The following is a 23,149-nucleotide window of genomic DNA, read 5'->3' as shown; positions in this document are numbered from 1 at the left end:
AGTGAATCATTCCACCATTTACAGCGCACCAAAAACCACAGTTCAAGCATTAAAACTTACCGGCGTATGAGGGCATGTAACAAATCGCCGCTCGGGATTCTTCTCAGTGTGCGATACATGCATTGTAGCTGGGAGTCCGTGGCCACAAATTACTCGACCGTCGTGGCTCCAGTTCAGACGGCTTGTAGATGACAAAGACATTGAATTTGATTGATGGCTATTAACTCATGAACCCTAAAATTGGAATGAAGAAGAAATTAGTACTTGATTTACTTTAAATCCTTAAATTCAATATAAAACTACGTCGTTTTAGGGTGATAGGCTAAACTATGTCGTTTGAGCAGCCGGAATTTTAATCCTACGTGGATTCCCGGCTGCCATGTCATCATAAGTTTTGACGCCGATAAAAAACTGGGGAAAACCACATCTCCGCATTAACTTCAAGAATTTTAATACCATGTTTTGAATGTCAGGGGAAATTCGCGAATTCGGCGAAACTTTGGGTATTTTAACGCTATTTGCCCTTTTTTCAACTATATAAAGTTGCAATATAAAATACATAAACTTTAGCTCATTCATGAATTTGCCCTGAATTTTAATTTCGTTCATACATGACAAAATTAAAAACGATATAATATATGCACATTAGTGAATTTTAATTACTTTTTACTGATTTGCATTTCATAATATTTTTTTTGAGGCGTTAATTGACTGTAAATCCACAAACAATTAGTGAATTTTGCTATTTTTTCAACTATATAAAATTGCAATATAAAATACATAAACTTTAACTCATTCATGAATTTGCCGTGAATTTTATTTTCGTTATAATTTTTCAATCACACCCATATATATTTTTTAAATTATACCCCCCCCCCCCACCCTCCTAATTAATTTCATATAAAATTAAATATTATACCAAAATTTGATTATACATATAAATATAAATGTGTTAAAGTTTTCGTTTATTAAATACGTACACATTACAATTGAAGAATAAAGTACATTGAATAAAGTACAAATTACAATTTTCATTTAATATGTTAAAATAATAAATATAATAGTAATACACAAAATTATGAGAATTGGATCTCATACCATGTATGCAGTTGATTAGAGAAGAAAGGTATTTTTCGGATATATGGCTGAAAATAACTCAGAATTTGTGTATTTCCTTTTAAAAGATTGATTTTAATTCCAAAGAAAAATTATAATAAAATTTATTTTAGAATAATTAAAAAAAATAAAATTTATTATAATATTATGAATTATTCTTATTTTTAATTTTGAATATTAAAATATTTCAAAATTCTATACCATAATTTTATGTTTGCCGCTGTTATTTTTAGCTGATAAAAGGAAGATTAAGGTAAAAAATAATTATTATTTGGGTTTTTACAAATTTTTGAACTACACATGGAAACAACCCTAGCTAGGCTTAAATCCCCAAATCACCTCTCCTTTTCCGGCGATAGAGGAGCCTCCACTAGCAGCAGCAGCAGCCACCGTCTCGACGGAAAGCTTCAAGACTCCCTACCATTCGGAATTTCGGCGCTCCTCACAAACCCCTACATTTTCAATGGAGAACGAAGGAAGCAGCGGCAACAGCACTGAAGCCTCTCCATCTCAACCGCTACAGTCTCTCTCCATTTCGCCTCAACCGCAGTAAGTTCTCTTTATTTCCTCTTCGCAGAATTGTGTATGTATACTTTTCCAATCTGTCCGTTTAACTATGTATTTTCTGGGAGATTTTATTGCTGTGGGCATGATCTAGAAGTTTTATGTTTTGGATTAAACTGTATTTAGGTTGAGTTTGAAGGAGAGGTTCGATTTAATAAGGAGCATCGCTGTGGGCATGATCTAGAAGTTTTATGTTTTGGATTAAACTGTATTTAGGTTGAGTTTGAAGGAGAGGTTCGATTTAATAAGGAGCATCGGCGAGGAGTGCATACAGGAGGATGAATTGGAGAGATTATTGGCGAACAAGCCTCAGATTGTCTGCTATGATGGATTTGAACCATCGGGCAGAATGCATATTGCTCAGGTTGCTGAATTGAATCCATTTCCTTCTACAGTCTCGCAGAAAAGTCTCTCTTGTTTTGTTTGAATTTGGTATTGTTTAGCTTGTGCCTAACTTGATGCATTCTAGTTATTCTTTCAACTGCAGAAAAGTCTCTCTTGTTTTGTTTGAATTTGGTATTGTTTAGCTTGTGCCTAACTTGATGCATTCTAGTTATTCTTTCAACTGATGGAAAAGTGCTCAATTGGGTATTTCTGGAAATTGTTTGACTTGTATTGTGTAACACTTTTTGTAATATGACGAGTTAATAAATTTAGTTTGTCATTAGTGTGGATCTGTGGCTTTTGGTTGATCTATATTTGATTTTTATAGAACATGTTACCGCAGAGTGTTTTTAGCACCAAAATTGACTTTCTTACAAGTGGAATGCTTTTGGCTTATGTGCAAAATTTAAGATGCTGACCAAAATTTTGAGGACTTGATCTCATATAGTAGGATAGTGATTTATGGTTCTTGAATCTTGATTCTATTTTGTTCTCTTGGGATGTGATGGTGCAATAGTACTTTCTGGTTATGGATTTCACTTTTGTAGCAGCACTTATCTTTGCTGCTGGAAGGTGAATATACCTGTAAATTTTGAAAATAACATAGTTTAGATGCTTATGTCTGATAATGTCTGATGGAAAGTGCAAACATCTATGTGCAGGGAGTTATGAAGGCAATTAATGTCAATAAACTGACTTCTGCCGGATGCATAGTGAAGATATGGATTGCAGATTGGTTTGCACAGCTGAACAACAAAATGGGTGGTGACTTAAAAAAAATTCAAGTGATATGGCAATACCTGATTGAGATTTGGAAAGCTGTAGGAATGAATATTCAAGGAGGTCAGGTAGAATTTCTGTGGTCTTCTGATGAGATCAATTCCCGTGCTCATGAGTACTGGCCCCTTGTAATGGACATAGCCAGGAGAAATAAGCTACCTAGGGTTCTGAGGTATGGATATCCTTTTCTCATTCTGCTTAGTGAATGTCTAATCACTAATGTCATATCTTACCTGTTGTCCTCATTTAGGTGCTGTCAAATTATGGGCCGCTCAGAGCAAGATGAATTGTCAGCTGCCCAGATATTCTATCCATGCATGCAATGTGCTGATATATTCTTTCTTAAGGTGACTTTTCATAAACACAATATATAGTTATGCTTTTGTCGCTAGGATTTATTTGGGAATGAAATACTGTTCGACGTATCAAAGGAAAACTAGCATCACATGTGTTTTGTTTTGTTTTGATTTGTTAATTACTACTCCCTCCGTCCACGAAAGAACTTCCTATCTTTCCTTTTTGGGACGTCCACAAAAGAACTTCCTACCTATTTTTGGACTATACCCCACCACTTATAATCCTCTTACTTTTTACTTTTCACAACTCCTAATATTAATTATAACACCTTTTCACCACTCCCAATACACTCAACTACCTTTTATCCACTCTCAATACACTCAACAATATTTTTTCTTAAAACCCGTGTTACTCCCTCAGTCCCTCCTAGGAAGTTCTTTCATGGACGGAGGGAGTATAATTTATTACTTTCCTATACTGAGGGGAAAAGGGAATATTAACAATGAACTTTAATGGCAAGACATATCAGATATTAACATTGTGTTTGAGTGAGGTATGGACGAGACAAATAAGCTCACTATTGCTACCAGAAAAAAATACAAGCATATATCAGGACTTGACTTGCTCTACATGTAACTCATTTACTCCTTTACAGAACATAGTGAAATATTTTTGTTGCATTGAGGATTACATATGTACCAATGAAGGATATTAATTATTGATTATCACATGATGGGTTCTTGTTTTATAATTAAACTGATCTGCCATCAGGATATTGCTGTACATTTAGAAAGAACATGATACTGATTACTGAACTGCCATGCTATTACTTTATCCAAGTTTTTAATTGCTATACTCTTTCTTTGTAGCCTCTTCTGAACTGTGAGTGTCGAGTTTTCTTATGTTCACCCTGCAAATAGATTATACAAGTGGTTAAGTATTATAATATTGACAGAATGACAGTTGGACATATGTAATTGTGAGGTTTGGCCAGTGAATTGGAGTCTAATGCATCTGGTACTCAGGATGCTTTGTCCCCATTTTGTGATTCAATTGGGCCTTCTCAAATTTTCATAGCTTTTTAGAATCACTAATGGCAGAAAACCAGTATTTCAATGCACACATGCTCGTCTTTTACAAGTACTTTCATGCTCAATAGAGTTTAGATGATGCCTTCTTTATATTCATGTGGATCCTCTTGGTGTAATGGTGGTTTCCTGGTAACTGATGTAGCTTGACATCTAATGTGATAAAATGTGACTTGAGTTTGTGTATTCAAATAGGCTGACATCTGCCAGTTGGGTATGGATCAACGCAAAGTGAATATGTTGGCTAGGGAGTATTGTGATGACATCAAAAGAAAAAACAAGCCTATTATACTGTCTCATCGTAAGCATAATAGAATCTTTTTCAAAAAAGTGATAGTCCTAGTAAAAATTATGTGAGCTGTAACTGTTTTTATTACTTGCAGATATGCTCCCTGGTCTGCAGGAAGGACAGGAGAAGATGTCAAAGAGCGACCCATCTTCTTCTATCTTCATGGAGGATGAAGAGGTATTATCTGTTCCCAATTTCCAACAAGGATCATGATCATCAATTTCTTATAATAGTTTGGCCCCAATTTTTATTAAGTTGTGATATGTTTTGGACCACAGTCTGCTGCTTTCCAAATTCTTTTACACTCTTACTTGTGAACTTCTGTCAGCTTGATAAAAACAAATATCACAGGCTGATGTAAATTTGAAGATAAAGAAAGCTTTCTGCCCCCCAAAAATGGTCGAAAAGAACCCATGCCTGGAGTACATCAAATACATTGTTATCCCATGGTTCAATGAGTTCACAGTTGAGCGAAAACCAGAGAATGGGGGTGATAAGTAAGTCCTGTTGTATCCTTTTCTACTAGTCCCAGAAGTGAATTGCCCAATTTTATAGTTTTCAATTCATAGTGCAGACATGTATACTTTGCTTTTAAATTAATTTGGAAATTTTATAGCTATCTTCTTTACACATTCACATCCTTCAGGACTTTCAAGAGTTTTGAAGATTTAGTTGTTGACTACGAAAGTGGAGAGCTGCATCCTGGTGATCTCAAACCTGCTCTTGCAAAAGCACTAAACCGGATACTGCAGGTAATATATAATTTTACCTTACATCTGATTTATGTTTGATCCTAAAATATTGATTTACATATATAATAACTCTTTGCATCCCAAGCATTTGCCTCTGATAAGATGAGGCACTTTATATTGCATTTCAATGAATAGTGCACCTTCTGAATCGTCATTCCCTTTAGCATTTGAGTATGAAACATATTGAGCTTATTATCCAAAAGTTCCCCACACATTGTATAGCCTAAATTTTAAGGCATCACTTTATTGTTATGAATGTGCATCTCTTTTATATTTAAGTCAGATGTTAATTACATAAGAAATCTGCTTCGAAAATGACTGTTTTGCTTATATTTTTTGTTCTTCTCCATGCGAATTTATCAGCAAATTTTGTACTTAGATGTAGATCTCATTTAGCTACTATGTACTTAATTCTTGTTAGTTTGAGTATCTAAACCTGTCTGGTTGGGTAATAGGACAAACACATAATCAAACCTATATGAAAAACTGATATCATTACTCAAATCATTCCTCGTTCTTTTATAACCTGTATATTTACTTAGCCTTGTAACGTTATGTAGCCAGTACGTGATCACTTCAATAACGATCCTAAGGCTAAGGAGCTAGTGAAAAGGGTGAAGGTATGCACATTTGATTTCTTTCTCTAATTTGAATTGCATGGAACTGATGAAAAGCAAATGTGGATTGTTAGTCTATAAATACTCTCAGTTCAAACTTCAAATAATTAACTAAGGCATCTTTCAGTTATGAATATGATATATATGATTGATGAAAGTTATTGTAGACGATGAGCTAAGTAATTCAATCCCTGTGGAGACAATTTACTGTGTAAAAACAAAAAAAATTATATGATTAAGCTTGCCCCTGTGTTTTGGTTCAGGAAGAACATACATAGAAACTTCCGGATACTTCTGGACACACATTGTTAGATGTCCAGGACACGAAGAGATAATTTAGGGAAAAATAAAAAGAATTTATTACATAAGTGACTGAGGGTTATATGTTTCAAGTTGATGGAGAAGTGGTGATGAATGGAAATAAAAAGAATTTATTACATATGTTTCAACTCCTGGAACCTGTTTGTTATATGTTAGGAACTTGGAGAAGTGGTGATGAATGGAAATAATTTCACTCCTTGAATAATTCAGAAGTGACCTCTCAACACCTTTTGAATCTTATATACACTCTGATTGTTATATTGATATGATAATTGAAATATCATAGGTATCTGAAATTTATATTTACACCGTAATTTAAACTCCATTGCTTCTGTTCTTTTTTGTGTTTATTCCCTGTTAATTTTACTATTCATGTTTATTATGCCTTATTTTTTGTATAATATTTTGCATATATGCTCTCTGCACTGCAGGGTTACAAGGTAACCATATGATGTCTAATGAAAGCAAAACTACAGACACTCTTCCGATAGGAGCTTGCAAACTTTTGGTCTTATTATCACAATAGCAATGGTATTTACTTTTTTGGGATTGGTATTACTTTTTGATGTTGAGAGTCTTGTTATTCCAGCAGATATATTTATTTGAGCACCTATTTATTTGAGTAGAAATGTAGTATTTACTGTATTAGGATGAAACATCTCAAATCCTCCAGCCATGGGATTTGTTTCTCAAATCTGTCTCTCTCAAATCTGTCTCTAACGTGCTAACGCTGTGGCAACGCCCTGTACTCGATAGCTCAGAAAATCAAGTTGTAGAATTGGATTTCCCAATCTCTTATAACTCTATCGTTGGTTGTTGCAATGGACTGGTTTGCCTTGTACGGAACATACAGTTTGTGTTGTGGAACCCATCTACCAGAATCTACAAGAAACTGCCTCACTTAGACGACTTAGACGATAACGACGATTACGGCCACAATTGTGCATTCGACAGTTGTGGGTTCGGTTGGGATGAATCGAGTGGCGATTACAAGGTTTTTGCGACTGCGACTGTGACGGCCGGGGTTAGACACACCATGGCTATAGCTATGATGTATAGCTTGAAGCATGACTCATGGAAGGAAGTGAAGGGTTGGGATTCATGGAAGAAGACGCATGGTATTGGTATAGGTAGGGATAAAATGAGGATGGGGATGTTAGCAAGTGGGAGTCTTCACTGGGAGAGGTGTGATAGATGAGGCGTGGTTGCTTTCGACTTGAAGAGGGAGGTGATCGGCGGTGGAGCTGCCGGAGTGCTCGGAAAGCTGCAGGTGGCTGGGAAAGTGGTGGTTCTTGATCAGCTGTGCAATCCTCTCCATATTTCTCCAGCCTTGGCTCCTTTTTGGGGTGGTGGGTTTTTGTTGATCAAGATTGGGAATTTGATGGTTTTTGACAGGAAAGGGATTAGGGTTATGGTTTCTGATGTTTACATTGAAAGTTTAGTCTCACCGTTAGAGGCCTAGGGAGAAAGAGAGAGTACTATAGTTTCTTGTTGGTTTTGTGTGATTTTTATTTTTGAATATTATTGATTATTAATGGCTGCGTTGAGGCTAAATGTTTCGAATTTTATTTACCTTTAAAATTTCTATTTACTTCTGCTTAATTAATTAATTTATAAGATTCCGTTAATTGCAATGACGATAGTAACAAAAGAAATCAATTTTTTAAAAAAAATAGTTATACTATATGCACTTTCTTCTTACTAATTTACATGTTTCCAATTACAACAACAAACTTATAGGCTAAAAAGGATAATTGAAAAAGAATGCCAAACAATTATTTTGATCCATTTGCAGCCTGATCCCCTTGTTCATCACCTTCAGCAACAATTCCCCAAACCTCAAGAGACTTGACCCCTCCAAATCTGCTACGAATTTATATTTTTATTGCAATTTTCACCTGAGTTTGATTTTCGAAAAAATTAGAGCTTAATTGACAGTCGAAAGTTCACTTGATGTTGGTCTAATAACTTCTGATGATGATGAGTATTTAGAAGCTCGAATGGTTTAAGAAAACAAAAATTAATATATGTGACTTAATTTCGATTGTCAATTTATTGCGTGAGAAATCAACTGATGTTAACTTAGTCCAACTAAAAGAGTGATAGAAATCAAGTTGGATTGTTTTAAAAAATCAGGAAATCTTTTTAGGTTGCAGGAAGATAGGCTTAACTTCTTTAGTTGGGAAAATGTAATGACTATCAACTATGTTGGGATAGAAACTATAGATCACTATCAACTTTATAATTCTAGTAATTTTGAAAATTACACGTCAAAAAAAAAAAAGCAAAACAAAAACCTTGACACTCACATTAAACTCTAAACAGCCTTGTTTATTTAAGTATCTAAATTGTATATCATCTTCTCTGCTGTCTCCTAACCTCATTCCTCATCTCTACTCTTCTTCTTCTTCTTCTTTCATGTCTTCTTCTCCTGGCTCTCTCGTAGAAAATCTTGTCAACAATCTCTTCTATTTTCTCGAAATATCTTTCTCTGAAGCTTCTGCGGCATAAAAGCGTCCATGCAATGCTTCCTAATCCCACAACATAACCAAGCGCAGAAGATACATACTCCCACTCGATCTCACTCTTCTCTTCCCCGTTTTCATCTTCTTGTGGCGACAAATGATGACTGTCATCACTATCACTGCAGCTAATGTTGAGATTGAAACCACACAACCCCGCATTTCCTTTGAAGGAATCAGCTGAAAATGTTTGTAACTGACGCCCATTTGGGATCTCTCCAACCAGCTTATTGTAGGACAGATTCAGGACTTGAAGAAATGTGAGCCCAACAAGCTCCACTGGTATTGGCCCGATGAGTCGATTTACAGAGAGGTCGAGTGATTCGAGATTCCTCAACTGACCAAATGAGTTTGGGATGCTTCCATTGAGGGCATTGTGGGAGAGGTTGAGCTGATGAAGTGAGGTAAGATCACCAATTGCATTTGGTATCTCTCCTCCGAAATTATTGCAAGAGAAATCAATGATACCAAACTCTAACCAAATCGTGTGATACTCTGAATTTGTCCCTTTCATGATTAATGTGATGCTTAATGAACTCCACAATTCTGAGTAATAGACAAATGCAATGGTGTGCCTCAATTGTTCATCACTCTGTAGCATCATTGTCTTCCAACTAGAAAAGTTTATCGATTCCAGATTTCCACTGAACTGATTGGAAGATATATCTAGAATTTGGAGATCTTCCCAGCTCATGTTGTGGCATCTTACTTCTCCATATATAGAATCTGTTAGAGTGCAAAACAAGAACTCGCAACATCGATGATAGTATGCACGGGAAACTGTCAGTGATGTTGTTGTTCCCAACATTCATGAAGTTCAACTCCACGCATCTTTCAAGGGACTTTGGGATTTTCCCTTCTAAAGTATTATTGTTGAGATCCAAATATCTAAGTTGACAATCCATAGGAAAATTATCTGGAATGCTACCGCTGATGTTGTTTTGGCTTAGATCTAACTCTGAAATGTTTTCAAGTAAGCAAGGGGGTATGCTGCCACTTAATCTATTGCCAGACAAATCAAGAACAAGGTTCGTGGGACTGCAAAGGGAGGTTGGAATGGATCCACTTAAACTGTTATTAGAGTCCAAGTATAGCTCTTCAAGAGAAGCAGGGATATGGTAAGGCTTTTGCAGATCTGTGAGAAGATTATAAGAGAGATCCAAAATCTGAAGTTGTGTTCTCAAATCATCAGAATGTTTGATGAAATTAGGAAAATGGGACAAGTTACATGAAGCTAGTCTTAACTCTTTTAGTTGGAGACTGCCATATGAAGTTGAATTGAGGTTGCCAACATCTACTGACAATCTATTGTAAGATAGATCAAGTCGGGTTAGATTGGCAAGACTTAGAAACTTGTCCAGTTGAAAAGTGCCATTAAACAGATTGCTGCTAAGATCAAGTTCCAACAATGAAGGGAGAGCAAAGATAGAGTGGGGAATGTTTCCAGAGAATGAATTTCCCCTGAAATCTAAATAAACAAGATTGGAAAGACCTTCAAACAGCGTAGAAGAAAGTGAGCCTGTGAAGAAGTTTCTTGACAAATCGAGATTAATCAGCTTGTTTAGGTTAGCAAAGGTGGGTGGAATCGAACCCTTCAAACTGCAGTTAACAAGAGACAAAGTGGTCAAACTTGGAAAATTGGCGAACAAGTCTGGAAGTTCTGTCCCAAGATCGTTAAAATCTAGTTGAAGGATGGAAAGGGAATGGAGTTGCCAAAAGGACTTATCCAAAGGGCCAGACAAACCACAAGAACGTAAGCTCAAGGCGGTGAGGTTGGGTAAATATGATGATATAATGTGGCTCCATTTTCTTCTCTCATGAGAGGAAGTAACATTGGCATAATCAAGATAGAGCTCTCGAAGCCCTGTTAGATTTTGGACAAGCATCTCCAGTTTCACAGATATTGTAAAATCAGAGATATCGAGACTAACCAACCTCCTCAAGGAAGAAATTTCAGGTGGAACCTGTCCACCAAATTCAGCAAAGGATAAATTCAAGTGTGTCAAATAAGTCAGATGGTGAATACCTTTCGGGATGGGAGTGTTGTTGAAATCATTGTAGGCTAGATTTAGCTTCTGCAGATGCATAAGTTTGAAGAGACATCACATTCCACACTCGATGAATCCGCGATTCCACCAGAAATAAACTCATAATCGAGCTGCAAACTGACGACGTAGCCAGCAACATCACATTCCACACCGTGCCACTTGCAGCACCCATCCGTTTCATTCCATCGCACCAATTTTGTTGAAAGAGAAGAATTGAAGCTCAGCTCATCCTTGAGTTGAAGCAACAAGATTTTCTGATGGTGAAGACATTGGGTATTATAAGAATGAGTACTGAAAATGAAGGAGGAAATTAGTGTAGAAATGACGAAGAACAACTTTGGAAGCATTGTGATGAAGAGGCTATTAATTGATAGTATTGTGATTTGTATTTTCTACAAACACTATTGCACTTATAAAGTAGTAACTATTAATTAACTTAGGGCGAGCTTTTTAGCAACTTTCATTTGTTCTAGATGAGTTGATTTGTTAATTAATGAATGGACCATAGGTAGTTTTATCTCATAGCATCACTCAAAAATTGAATTTAATAATTACTAAAAATTAATTAATTAGTTATTTGCAAGAGTTTGCTAAGTAATAAAAGTCGTTATTGCATTAGGATTACAGAGTCTAGGTGATAGTTAGTCAAATATATTCCAAAAGTAGGCCAATCTGCGTAACGATTTTTTGTAGCTAGTAATCATAAGGGTAGTGATATTTGGACACCTAGTGTCCTGGACACCTGCGAAAAACCGGTTTTTAGTGATTTATTGATTTACTAATTTATCCATCATTAAATATATATATATATATATATATATATATATATATATTTTTTTTTTCTGTTTTATGATTTTCGAAATAAATGGTTCTTTTTGTTCCTAATTTTTCAGTTTTTTTGGTTTCCTTATTTGTTGGTTTTTTTATTTTCCTTATTGGTTTCATTAAATAATTTAGTGTTTCTTGTTAAAATAATCCTATATTTTTTTCCAGCTATTACTTTTTTCGAAATTATTTTTTTTAAGATTAAATTATTTATTTTATTTCAAAAATTATGTTTTATTTATTTGTTTCCACATATTTATGATTCTCTTAAAAATAATCATAGATTTGTTTCTACACACATTATTTGTTCCGAAAATTATATTTTTTATTGTTTTACACTAATAATTTAGTAAGATTCATATTTTTAAATAATTGAATAATATTTTTATTTAAAATTTTTCGTCAACTTCACTAATTTATTTCAATTATATTATTCAACTTTATTACATTGAGTATAATTATACGAGCTCATTACTCACACTATAGTAGTTCATAATAATAATTTTGACAATATTACCTCCCGTTCACTACTTTATTATAATACATTTTTAAAAAAGCTAACGTTAATTTGTTTTTCACTCGATTTCCCTACGTATGATTCATTCAGTATAATTATTTCGACTTTGTTATTCACACTATAGTAGTTCATTTTCTTAGAACTGTATCGACTACAATACATTCTTGTAATACTTTGTCTTCAAGTGTATGTCATATAGTAATTGAACTTTATTTCATTGAGTATACTATATTTTTTTTCTTTCTAATTCACTAATTTATTCCTTCAACATTAATATTTTTTCTAATTCACTAATTTATTCCTTCAACATTAATATTTCTTCATTTATAATATATACTCCCTCCGTCCCAGGCCAATAGGCTCAGTTGCTTTCGGCACGGAGATTAAGAAACTTGTTTTTTGATAGATAAGTAGTGTGGTCCACTAAAGATTAAGCTTTTAAGTATTCCCTTATTTTTCCTTAATCATTTTTTCTTTGTTATCTCATTTATACCTTCTTCATTAAATTTAAGTGAATTAAAATAAAATGTGAACTGAAATTAAATTGAAATATGCGGCTGGAATTAAACACTGAATTAAATAGGCAAAACATTCAAAAAGGCGGCTGAATTCAATAAATTTTCATCAAAAAATGGCGGCTGTTTACACCAAAAAAAAGGCGCCATATTTTTCCTTCAACACTCGAAAGCTAAAGCCATTACTCCTATAAATATTCATTTACTCCTACACAACATTCTACACTTCTAAACTAAAAGCTTCATACTAAAAGGAAACACATCAGAATGCACTTGAGGGATCTTGAAGATGATAAGAAGATGATGGTTGTCCAGTTTCTCCTTCAACACTCGAAAGATGGCATCCCCAAGTACGGCAAAATGAAAAAAGCCGGCATCAAATTCAACTTAGGGCGCCGAACTGTTACTCGTTTGTGGGCTGAAGCAAAGAAACAGAAAGAACAAGGTCAGCTTATCAATTTGACATCAAAAAAAAAGATTCACACCACGTTTGAGGAAGCGAGTCCAGATAGACATAGCACAAATTCAGGCTCTAGAGCTATGTAGAAGAGGCACAATCAGAAAATTGGCAGTTGGCATACAAGTTAGCAAGAGCACAGTGGGACGCTGGGTTCATTTGGGCCTAATCAGAGCGCATACGAATGCCATAAAGCCTGATCTCACTGCCCCTAATAAGCTACTGAGGTTAAGGTTTTCTCTTGAAGCCTTAGAGTATGGTAGGATTGCAAATATTCTGAAATTTAAGACAATGCATAATGTAGTGCACGTAGATGAGAAATGGTTCTACATGACAAAGGCAAATAATCGATATTACCTCACAAAAGAGGAGCCTGAACCTTACAGGAGCTGTAAGAGTAAAAAATTCATCACCAAGGTGATGTTTTTGTGTGCAGTTTGCAGGCCACTCTTTGATGAGAATGGCAATGTATTGTTTGATGGGAAAATTGGTATTTTCCCATTCACACAAGTCATTCCAGCCCAAAGAAGAAGCAAGAATAGGAATGCAGGAACACCAGAGACTAAACCAATTCAATCAATCACTCAAGCAGTGATGAGGGAGTGTTTCATCAACCAGGTATGGAGACACACAAGGACTTGTATGCAATGCCAAAATGTACTTTATGTCATAGAATTAGTATGCAAAGTGTAATGCAGCCTTCATTTATTAAAGTTGTTGCTTTTTTCAGCTTATTCCAGCTATCATGAACAAATGGCCTCAAGGTGCATCAAAGTTGATCTTCATTCAACAAGATAATGCAAAGCCACATATAAGTGATTCAGATATAGAGTTCAGACAGGCTGCCTCTCAGAATGGCTTTGATATTAGACTTGTTCAACGACCCCCCAACTCACCTGACACAAATGTCAATGACTTGGGGTGGTTTAGAGCAATTCAAAGCATTCAAGAGGAGTCAATTTGCACCACAGTGGATCAGTTAGTTAATGCAGTATGCAAAAGCTTCATGGATCTCAGTCCAATAGCATTGAACAAGGTTTTCTTATCACTACAAGGCTGCATGATAGAAACAATGAAGATGAAGGGGCATAATGCTTACAAACTGCCCCATATGAGCAAATATGCTCTAATAAGGCAGAATGCCCTCCCTCTAACATTGGAAGTGGACAAAGATCTTGTCGATCAGTGTATTATGCACATGATAGAGTCAGGGGAAGCAGAAAGCATGCAGGACCTCAGTTTACAGTTAGGTTTTGGAAATCAGGCTCACCACACAACAATTCAAGCCTAGGATGAAGAACATGTGACTCTTTTTGTAAGCTTAAATGCACATGAATGTGATTGAAAGTGAAATCCTTTTTGTATAGACAGATGATCCTTTTTGTAAGCTAGAATGCACATGAATGTGCTTGTAAGTGAAATCCTTTTTGTATAGGCAGATGGCTCATTTTGTAAGCTTAAATGCACATGAATGTGATTGAAAGTTTAGAAACAATGCATCATTTTAGACACTTAAAGTTAAGAATATAGCAACCATCAACCATCACACACAATCAGTGGTAAGCAAACAGGGGCAATGACGATCGGCAGCCTCAAATTCATCTATTCATACTCGAATCAAAGATGAGTTCAGTTGGCCAAACTAAATCCCACAAACACAAACACAAAAATCATCATTTTAGGCATTAACTCAATCCCACAAACACTCTTGCCAACAGATGCAACACAACCAAATAGGCATCACAGATGCAACACAACAAATAGGCATCACAGATGCAACAATCCAGGGGTTCACCAAATAGGCATCACAGATGCAACACAACCAAATAGGCATCACAGATACCATAGCAAGAAAAGGAAAGTCCTCACCCGTTTGATAGTGGGAAAATAGATTTCAGTGAACCGATCTACAATCCTCTGGAATCGGTAGGGCGGAGGCTCCGCCTTTTCCTCCAACGCAGGCGCCGCCACTTCATCTTCTACAGCCACCACCGCATCAGGTGGCTCGGACTCCGGGACGAAGGTCTCCGGTAGATCCACAGGAACCGCCTTCCTCTTAGCCTGTCGAACCGCCTTCCTCCTAGCCTGTCGATCCGCCTTCCTTTTACTCTCTCGAGGAAGACATGGGAAGTAGCCATCAAGATCTATACGAGAGTCACAGCCATCGGAAAATTGCGAGTCGGAGACGTGACCACCGCTCAGAGACTCGGAATCGACCAAGGATTGGTTGAATTCTGGACAAATCGAAGGGGGTTTTGGAGTACACATCACAACGGGAGATCGAAGAGGTGGGTTGCGGTTGATCGGTGGAGGAGCGGCGGCGGAGGTTGAAGAAGGGTCGGCGCCTTTTCGATTCTAGGGTTTGAGTAGAGAGAGAAATGATAGAATGAGCTCGAGGAATGAATGGGCTGAGTGTTTAAAAATGAGAAATAATTAGGAGTATATCTCCCTTAATTAAGCCTCAAACTTACACTTACATAAGCCCTAATTCTTTCTATAATAAGACTGGGCCTATTGGATTGGGACGTCCCAAAAAGGAAACTGAGCCTATTGGGCTGGGACGGAGGGAGTATAATTTTGTGTATGTCATCATAGTTTTTGGCCACATATATATTACAACATTTTTAATATATTAAATTGTGTACTTGTCTTCATTATTTTGCCAACATATATATTCCTTCATTTTAAATAAATTTTCCTTCATTATTTATATCTTATCTAATTCAACTTAATTTAATTTTTTATTATCATTCCGACTTATTACATTATTATGATACATTCAGATCAAGAATATGTTATTTAGTTTTTTGATTGATGAATCATCGTACGATTCTTTTTATTTTAATTTTCCTCAACTCCACTAATTTATTTCAATTATATTATTCAACTTTATTCCATTGAGAATAATTATTACGAGTTCATTACTCACACTATAGTAGTTAATTTGCTTATTATTATATTGCCTTTAATACTTTATTGTAATACATTGACATAAAGTATATGTTATTTAGTTTTTCGATAAATGTCCCATCATACGATTCATTTTATTTTTATTATTGATTATAATTAATTCGACATCTTTATTTACACTAGAGCAGTACATTTTCTCATTGACATATTGTGTTTTATTAATACTTCATTCTAATACATTGTTATTTCATTCAAGTATATGTTTAAAGTGTTTTCCGAGCGAAATCCAATCGTTTGAATCATTTTACATTATTTTTTAATCTGAAATTCACTAATTTATTTCTATTAATTAATAAAACTTTATTTTTTAAAGAATAATTATTTCGATTTCGTTATTTTCACTAGAGATGTCCAATCGTTAGATTCATTTTATCTTAAATTCTAACCAAGGATTAATGCGGTTGTCACTACTGGACAAGGTGACAAAGTTTTATTCACATATTAAGGAGGTTGCAGGTTCAAATCCCCCAACTCCCTTTTTCCATTTTTTTAAAAATTATATTCTAAATGTTTTTTTAACATAAAATTCGAAAAAATCAAAATAATTATTTTTAGGAAAATCTCTAAATTAGTGTAATCCAATCTATAATTACTTTTGGGAGAATTAGAATCCCTAAATTAGTGAAAACAAATCTAACATTATTTATAGCAAAATTAGAATATCGAAATTAGTGGAAACAAATCTATTGTTATTTTTAGAAGAATATACCAATTAGTGGAAACAAAAAAAAATCCGAACGAATTAAAAAAATAAAGCTGGGAAAAAAATAACATAATTTTCTAAAAAAATAAATTAATTTCAGAAAAAAAATATTATTTTCGAAACAATATTTTTTCGAGAATCACAAAAATTGGTTGAAACAAATAAAGAAAAAATAATTGGATAACAAAATGAAAAAAAATTAAATAATATAAATTTCTAAAAAAATAATAGCTGGAAAAAAAATTAGGATTATTTTACCAAGAAACACTAAATTATTAGTAAAAAAATCAATAATAAAATGCTGCACCAAATAAATCAACAAATTTCCGGAGTAAAAAAACATATAATCTTCGTCTTATATTATTTATAAAATTTTGTGACACAAAAATCGAAAAAAAATAGAAACAAACCAACGAAAAATTAGGAAACAGTATAACTAAAATCTTGGATATTAAAGAAACCGAAAAATACAAATCAATTAATTGAGTATATTTAGGAGGGATATTTAAGTAAAAACACAATACATTAAAAAACCGGCCCACTCACCAAAACCCGGTTTTCCACCCAGTGTCCAAGACACCGAGTGGCCAAAACTCATTTCCGTAATCCTAAATACTCCCTCCGTCCCTGAAATAAGTTCCTCTTTTTCCTTTTTGGGACGTCCCCCAAATAAGTTCCTCTTTCTTTCTTTCCATTTTTGGACAACTACCCCACCACTAATAATACTTTATTTATTCTTACTTTTCACTTTTTCACCACTTCCAATACTAATTATAACACCTTTACACATTTTCACTACTCCCAATACTAATTATAACATATTTTTCTTCACTATCAATACACTTTACCATTTTTCCTTAAAACCCGTGCCATCCCCAAAGAGGAACTTATTTTGGGGACGGAGGGAGTATAAAGAAAGACACAAAAAAGTGGGAATAGAAGAAATTGCCATTGATATGCTTGTTGATGTGGTGAGAGGAAGACTAGTTTTTTTAGAGAAGGAAGACTAAATGGTTGACATGGAAGACTAAATCAATTAATTCGTGTACAATATTAATATATGTATCATAATTTAGTTCATAATTGGTGTCTCATTTTGTACTTAAAACTAAATGCTTGCAACTTAAACAAAACTACCAATTTTTCTTAAAATCCGTGTCATCTCTTTTGGTCCATATAATTTTTAAGGACAGAGTGAGTAATAATTTAGTTCATAATTGGTGTCTCATTTTGTACTTAAGAACTAATCGTGGACTAAAAAGTTCCATCTCTAATAATTTAACCATGTAGACTAGTAGGCAATTTGTTGATCTTTGATGAGAAATAAATTAATGCAACGAAATTTTTGCAAAATATATACTCTTTTTTATTAATTTAATCGTTATTGTACATTGCTTTTTAGTCTCCTACGTTATTTAATGTAGTGTTGTTGAATTAATAGTTGATAAAAATCTAGGTCCACAGGTAGGCCAATCCGAGCAATCGTAAATATAGATCACTTCAAAAAAAGTGGGAAATTGAAGAAATTGCCATTGATATGTGGATGAGGAGAGAGGAAGACTTTTTTTTAGTGCTCGTTTGGTTCAAGTAGATGAATGAAAAGTGAATAGAATCAAATAAAGGAGTGGAATGAGAATAATAACTATTAGTCTATTACTTTTATTGAGTGTTTGGTTTAACAAAGGAAATGAATCATTGGTAAGGAATTCCATTTCTTTTGTTTTCCCCCTATTCTGAGGGCAACAAATTGGGTGATTGAGTTATCTTTAATTATGAGTGATGGTTAACTCATTACTCAAACCAAACAACAAGTAATTGATTCAATTGAATCCCTTTCCAGATTGTGAAAACACCCAACCAAACATGGGCTAAATGGTTGACTTGGATGACTAAAGCAATTCGTGTATAATATTAATATATGTATCCAGTTATTTTAATAATTTTGATCCTTTGATGAGAAAGAAATTAATGCAAAGATTTTTTGCAAAACATATAGTCTTTTTGCATTGAGTGGCTGGCATTAAAAAGCCAAAGATAATAAATTTAGGATTGAGTATAAAATGGTTTCGGAAAATTCTTATCAACAAGAAAATTTCACTAATCAATATCTGAATAACAAAACAAAAGAAAAAGAAAAGGAAAAATCGCTATCGTGTATACGTGTATGTGGAAATTACAAATAGTGAAAGAGGGTTTTGTCTGATTAGCAACTAACCCCATTAACACGCTTAAGATGGAGACCAATTCAAAATTCTAATGCTAGAATTTAGCCCAAGGATTGATTGGTCGAGCCGTCAACGATGTGTGGCCCACGTTAAAACCACATACCAGTTGTATCATTTTCTGCCAATCCCAATCATGTAGGCCTACTTTTGGAATTTACAAAATACTGATTTATCCCAATTTCAAAACATTAGTAAAATAATACACTTAGCCTGCGATAAATTAATCTAGTATTGGTTCAGACAATTGATCGAACACCTTCAGTTCACTTTCTCCATTGGCAGCTAAATCAGTCATTTTGTCGAACATCTATTGCTCAGTCTGGTCTTGAAACTCAACCACGGTCGTATGATGCATGCACATAAAATGAGAAAAACGACCAAATATTTGTGGAAGTCCTAAAACTTAAATTCATTAATTACTAAAATGTTTATTGGTTTTTTTTCTTCAATAAATTCCACAGGTAGGCTGTAGGCTTATGTGACAATCCGTATTTAAAAATTAACCTCCAAAAAATTGAGAAAGACTAAACCAACTCATATAATAATTTTATTAGCAAGTATACAAGATTATAAATATTTTATAATCAAGATGTATTAAAAACTTTCCTACTTCCTTCGCCCCAATAATATTGTCTCAAATTTTCTTTTTAGGCGTTTCATTTATAATGTCACAATGTAAAGAATAAAATAATTTACTTTATTCACTCTCTCTATCTCTTTTCTCATTTACTTTATCTTTCTCTTACTTTTTCAGTACTCTCTCTATCTCTCTCCTCATTTACCTTATTATCTATACTTTTTTAATTTGTGTACCCCATTTTTATAGAAAAGAAATTGTTCATAACTAAATTTATTTCATGTATACGCTTAGATATTCATATTTCACATAATTAAATTAATATTCTCTAATAATGTAATATAATATCAAGGAATTGAAGATATATATAGTGTAAGGTTTTATTGAGAAATTAAATATTTTTGTTCAAATATTCCACATATATGTCAATCAATCATGTTTTCATGATAGTTATGGTGATTAGCATGTATAGAAAAGAAAAGAAAGTGTGAAAAGAAAGAAATTGCAAAGTGGGCCATGCTAGTTGACTTGAATAATTGACTTGAAAGACTAATTCAACGGTATTCATTTAGCTAATTAACAAGATCTCAGCTGTGATCTGATAAGCTCACTCAATAACTAATCTAGCCTACTCAATTTATTTTCACACTTTACACAAACGATTTAAATTATTAAAGTGTTTTCCTTTGAATTTTTAAATTTAAATTTGAATAATATCTATACTAATATAAAAAGTGACTTGGGAACAATATGTGAATTGCCTATTGCACCCTTATTACATATTTTATTTTAAAATTAAGTTCATAAATTACATATTATATATTATTATAAATATATATTAATTCATTAGATATTAAACTAAATCTATTTGATATACATCAGAAAACGTAGAATCTTATAGAAAAAACTATACAAAACCAACTTGAAGCCCACCAAACTCAACCAAGTTGAACCCACGGACGAACATGCCCATTTCAATCCACAAGCATGGGCCCAGCCCAGGTCCGCTATAAAGGTTATCCGTGAATAGTGAAAGGCGGTTTTGTCTCATTAGCAACTAAACCCAATAACACGCTTAACGTGGAGACCAATTCAAAATTCTAATTGTAGAATTTAGCTTGCGGATTGATTGGTGGAGCTTATAAGATCTTTATAATATAAACAATTGACCTTAAATTAAGTATATATTATAGGGATATAATAGATCAATCAAATTTTATAAAATAAGACTTTTTTATAATAGGTATGGATTTAAAAATAATTATATATAATTGCAATTGCATTGGATTTTGGCAAATTGCAATTTAGATCCCCTAGTCATTTTGAGTAACTCCCTAAAAATAACTCATTTTGAGTAACAAGTTTTACCGAAATATTGTAGAGGCGTTTATCAATAAGCATTTATTTTCCATAAATTAACCTCGTTTTCCCTGTTCTACATACTTAAAAACCTTAAATCCCCATTTCCCGTGCAGTATTATTTGGGTAGAGAGAAGACTTAGTCATTCTGCATCTATTAATGGCAGTCTTATTCCAAGGAAAAAAAAAGTGGAAAAAAAGTATGTTATCATTTTTGGGCAGACAACCAAAGCACGTTATCATTTTTCTAGGGATAATACATCCATTTTCTACAACTCATCCTTTTATACACAAAAAGTAACTTAGCCTACTAATTACATCAAATAACATAATAAAATGCCACAAGAAATCACAAAGTTTTTGGTGACATAATCAAACCCTTCTGAACTTTCTTCACAAAGCTTACTCCAGTAAACATTCCACTCTGCTGCACTTTGAAAGCTGACTGCATTAACAAATTTAAAACTTGGTCATTATACAATGTTGATAATATAAGCAAAAGACTAGAGGATTAATTCATACATACTTAATTGGCATCGGTTTCAGCAAGTTGGGAGTTGGGAATGAAGTAGTAATAGTAGAAATCCCCAACACTTCTTCACAATCATATATATCTAGTTCTTTCAATGTTCGCCCAACCCAGTCATAGACTAGTAGTTGACGGCAGCCCGGAGAAGTTTCTCGTGAAACATACATCAATGAACCATTCAAGTTCAATGGTTTTTCAACATTATCAATTTAGACCATTCTCCATCTATTCCATATTCCCAAACCTCAAAAGACTTGACCTCTCCAAATCTGCTACGAATTTATATTTTTATTGCAATTTTCACCTGAGTTTGATTTTCAAAAAAATTAAAGCATAATTAAATCATCTGGAATGCTACCGCTGATGTTGTTTTGGCTTAGATCTAACTCTGGAATGTTTTCAAGTAAGCAAGGGGGTATGCTGCCACTTAATCTATTGCCAGACAAATCAAGAGATTGGAGGCTCGTGGCAGTGCAAAGGGAGGTTGGAATGGATCCATTTAAACTGTTATTAGCAAGAGATAAGAACAAGAGATAAGACGCAGGTGGAATGCGCAGGTGCAACTCGCCCCTGAGCTGGTTAGAGTCCAATTGTAGCCATCCAAGAGAAGCAGGGATATGGTAAGGCTTTTGCAGATCTGTTAGAAGATTAAAAGAGAGGTCCAAATACCGAAGCTGTGTTCCCCAAATCCAACTAGGTATCTCCCCACCAATCCGATTGTATGAGAGGTCTAGTGTTCCCAAATCATCAGAATGTTTGATGAAATTAGGAAAATGGGACAAGTTACATGAAGCTAGTCCTAAGTATTTTAGTTGGAGATTTCCATATGAAGTTGAATTGAGGTTGCCAACATCTACTGACAATCTATTGTGAGATAGATCAAGTATGGTTAGATTGGCAAGACTTAGAAACTTGTCCAGTTGAAAAGTGCCATTAAACTGATTTCTGCTAAGATCAAGTTCCAACAATGAAGGGAGCGCAAAGAGAGAGTGGGGAATATTGCCGGAGAACGAATTACCCCACAAATCTAAATAAACAAGATTGGAAAGACCTTCAAACAGCATAGAAGAAAGTGAGCCTGTGAAGAAGTTATATGACAAATCGACACGAATCAGGTTGGTTAGGTTAGCAAAGAGAGAGTGGGGAATATTAGCAGAGAATGAATTGCCTGACAAATCGAGACGAATCAGGTTGGTTAGGTTAGCAAAGGTGGGTGGAATCGAACCCTTCAAACCGCAGACATGAAGACTCAAGGTGGTCAAAGTTGGAAAATTGGCGAACAAGTCTGGAAGTTCTGTCCCGAGATCGTTAGAATCTAGTCGAAGGATGTAATTTTCACATGAACTTTTAAGTAAACCAAAAAATACATAAATTTATATTTTTGTTGCAATTTTCACATGAGTTCGACTGCGACGAAATTAGAGATTAATTGACCGTCAAAATTAAATCAAGTGACAAGTTGTTGCAAGAGAGATAGAGAGCTGTTGGGATAGAAACTATATCAACTTTATAATTCTAGTCATTTTGAAAATTACACCAAAAAAAAAGAAGCAAAACCATCACATTCACATTAAACTCTAAACTGCCTTATTTTTCAATATTATTAATGGTTGCGTTGAGGCTACATGTTTCGAATTTTAATTACTTTTAAAATTTCTATTTATTCAATAAGAAAAGTCACATAAGGTAAGGTG

At 34.2% G+C, this 23,149-nt stretch overlaps 3 protein-coding genes and 1 pseudogene across 4 annotated transcripts; 3 read left to right on the top strand and 1 right to left on the bottom strand.

Moving 5' to 3' along the window:
* The first annotated feature begins 1,431 nt into the window (after nucleotides 1-1,431).
* LOC131006203 (tyrosine--tRNA ligase 1, cytoplasmic-like) lies at nucleotides 1,432-6,856 on the top strand. 2 transcript variants are annotated; one of them, XM_057933382.1, is made up of 10 exons: nucleotides 1,432-1,665; nucleotides 1,897-2,044; nucleotides 2,727-3,016; nucleotides 3,095-3,191; nucleotides 4,425-4,530; nucleotides 4,613-4,695; nucleotides 4,870-5,015; nucleotides 5,165-5,270; nucleotides 5,831-5,890; nucleotides 6,640-6,856. In XM_057933382.1, exons 1-10 carry the CDS (start codon nucleotides 1,580-1,582, stop codon nucleotides 6,658-6,660), a joined length of 1,143 nt encoding a protein of 380 aa, XP_057789365.1. In that variant the 5' UTR covers nucleotides 1,432-1,579; the 3' UTR covers nucleotides 6,661-6,856. The 2 variants fall into 2 exon arrangements, with proteins under 2 accessions (XP_057789365.1, XP_057789366.1); XM_057933383.1 differs by having other exon boundaries at nucleotides 1,509-1,665; nucleotides 1,807-2,044.
* Nucleotides 6,737-7,406, top strand: LOC131013398 (F-box/kelch-repeat protein At3g23880-like). Its single transcript, XM_057941473.1, has 2 exons — nucleotides 6,737-6,760; nucleotides 6,858-7,406. Exons 1-2 carry the CDS (start codon nucleotides 6,737-6,739, stop codon nucleotides 7,404-7,406), a joined length of 573 nt encoding a protein of 190 aa, XP_057797456.1.
* A 1,016-nt stretch (nucleotides 7,407-8,422) lies between these two features.
* Nucleotides 8,423-11,156, bottom strand: LOC131006200 (receptor-like protein 7; annotated as a pseudogene).
* Nucleotides 11,157-12,902: 1,746 nt separating this feature from the next.
* Nucleotides 12,903-14,383, top strand: LOC131013390 (uncharacterized). Its single transcript, XM_057941460.1, has 4 exons — nucleotides 12,903-13,080; nucleotides 13,397-13,483; nucleotides 13,529-13,710; nucleotides 13,823-14,383. Exons 1-4 carry the CDS (start codon nucleotides 12,903-12,905, stop codon nucleotides 14,381-14,383), a joined length of 1,008 nt encoding a protein of 335 aa, XP_057797443.1.
* The last annotated feature ends 8,766 nt before the right edge of the window (nucleotides 14,384-23,149 follow it).

This window comes from Salvia miltiorrhiza, chromosome 1 (genome assembly GCF_028751815.1).
Source record: "Salvia miltiorrhiza cultivar Shanhuang (shh) chromosome 1, IMPLAD_Smil_shh, whole genome shotgun sequence".
NCBI lineage: Eukaryota > Viridiplantae > Streptophyta > Magnoliopsida > Lamiales > Lamiaceae > Salvia > Salvia miltiorrhiza.
Note: the sequence above shows the minus strand (reverse complement) of the source record. Positions and strands in the feature narration are given on the sequence as shown.

Bases quoted from the DNA above. Each gene is read 5' to 3' on its own strand.
- LOC131006203 (XM_057933382.1), top strand. From the start codon at position 1,580: ATGGAGAACGAAGGAAGCAGCGGCAACAGCACTGAAGCCTCTCCATCT. The intron at 3,192-4,424 runs GTGACTTTTCAT...GTATTCAAATAG, and splicing joins CTGATATATTCTTTCTTAAG to GCTGACATCTGCCAGTTGGG. The intron at 4,531-4,612 runs GTAAGCATAATA...TATTACTTGCAG, and splicing joins GCCTATTATACTGTCTCATC to ATATGCTCCCTGGTCTGCAG.
- LOC131013390 (XM_057941460.1), top strand. From the start codon at position 12,903: ATGCACTTGAGGGATCTTGAAGATGATAAGAAGATGATGGTTGTCCAG. The intron at 13,484-13,528 runs GTAAGAGTAAAA...TTTTGTGTGCAG, and splicing joins GCCTGAACCTTACAGGAGCT to TTTGCAGGCCACTCTTTGAT. The intron at 13,711-13,822 runs GTATGGAGACAC...TGCTTTTTTCAG, and splicing joins GGGAGTGTTTCATCAACCAG to CTTATTCCAGCTATCATGAA.
- LOC131013398 (XM_057941473.1), top strand. From the start codon at position 6,737: ATGGTATTTACTTTTTTGGGATTG. The intron at 6,761-6,857 runs GTATTACTTTTT...TTACTGTATTAG, and splicing joins TATTTACTTTTTTGGGATTG to GATGAAACATCTCAAATCCT.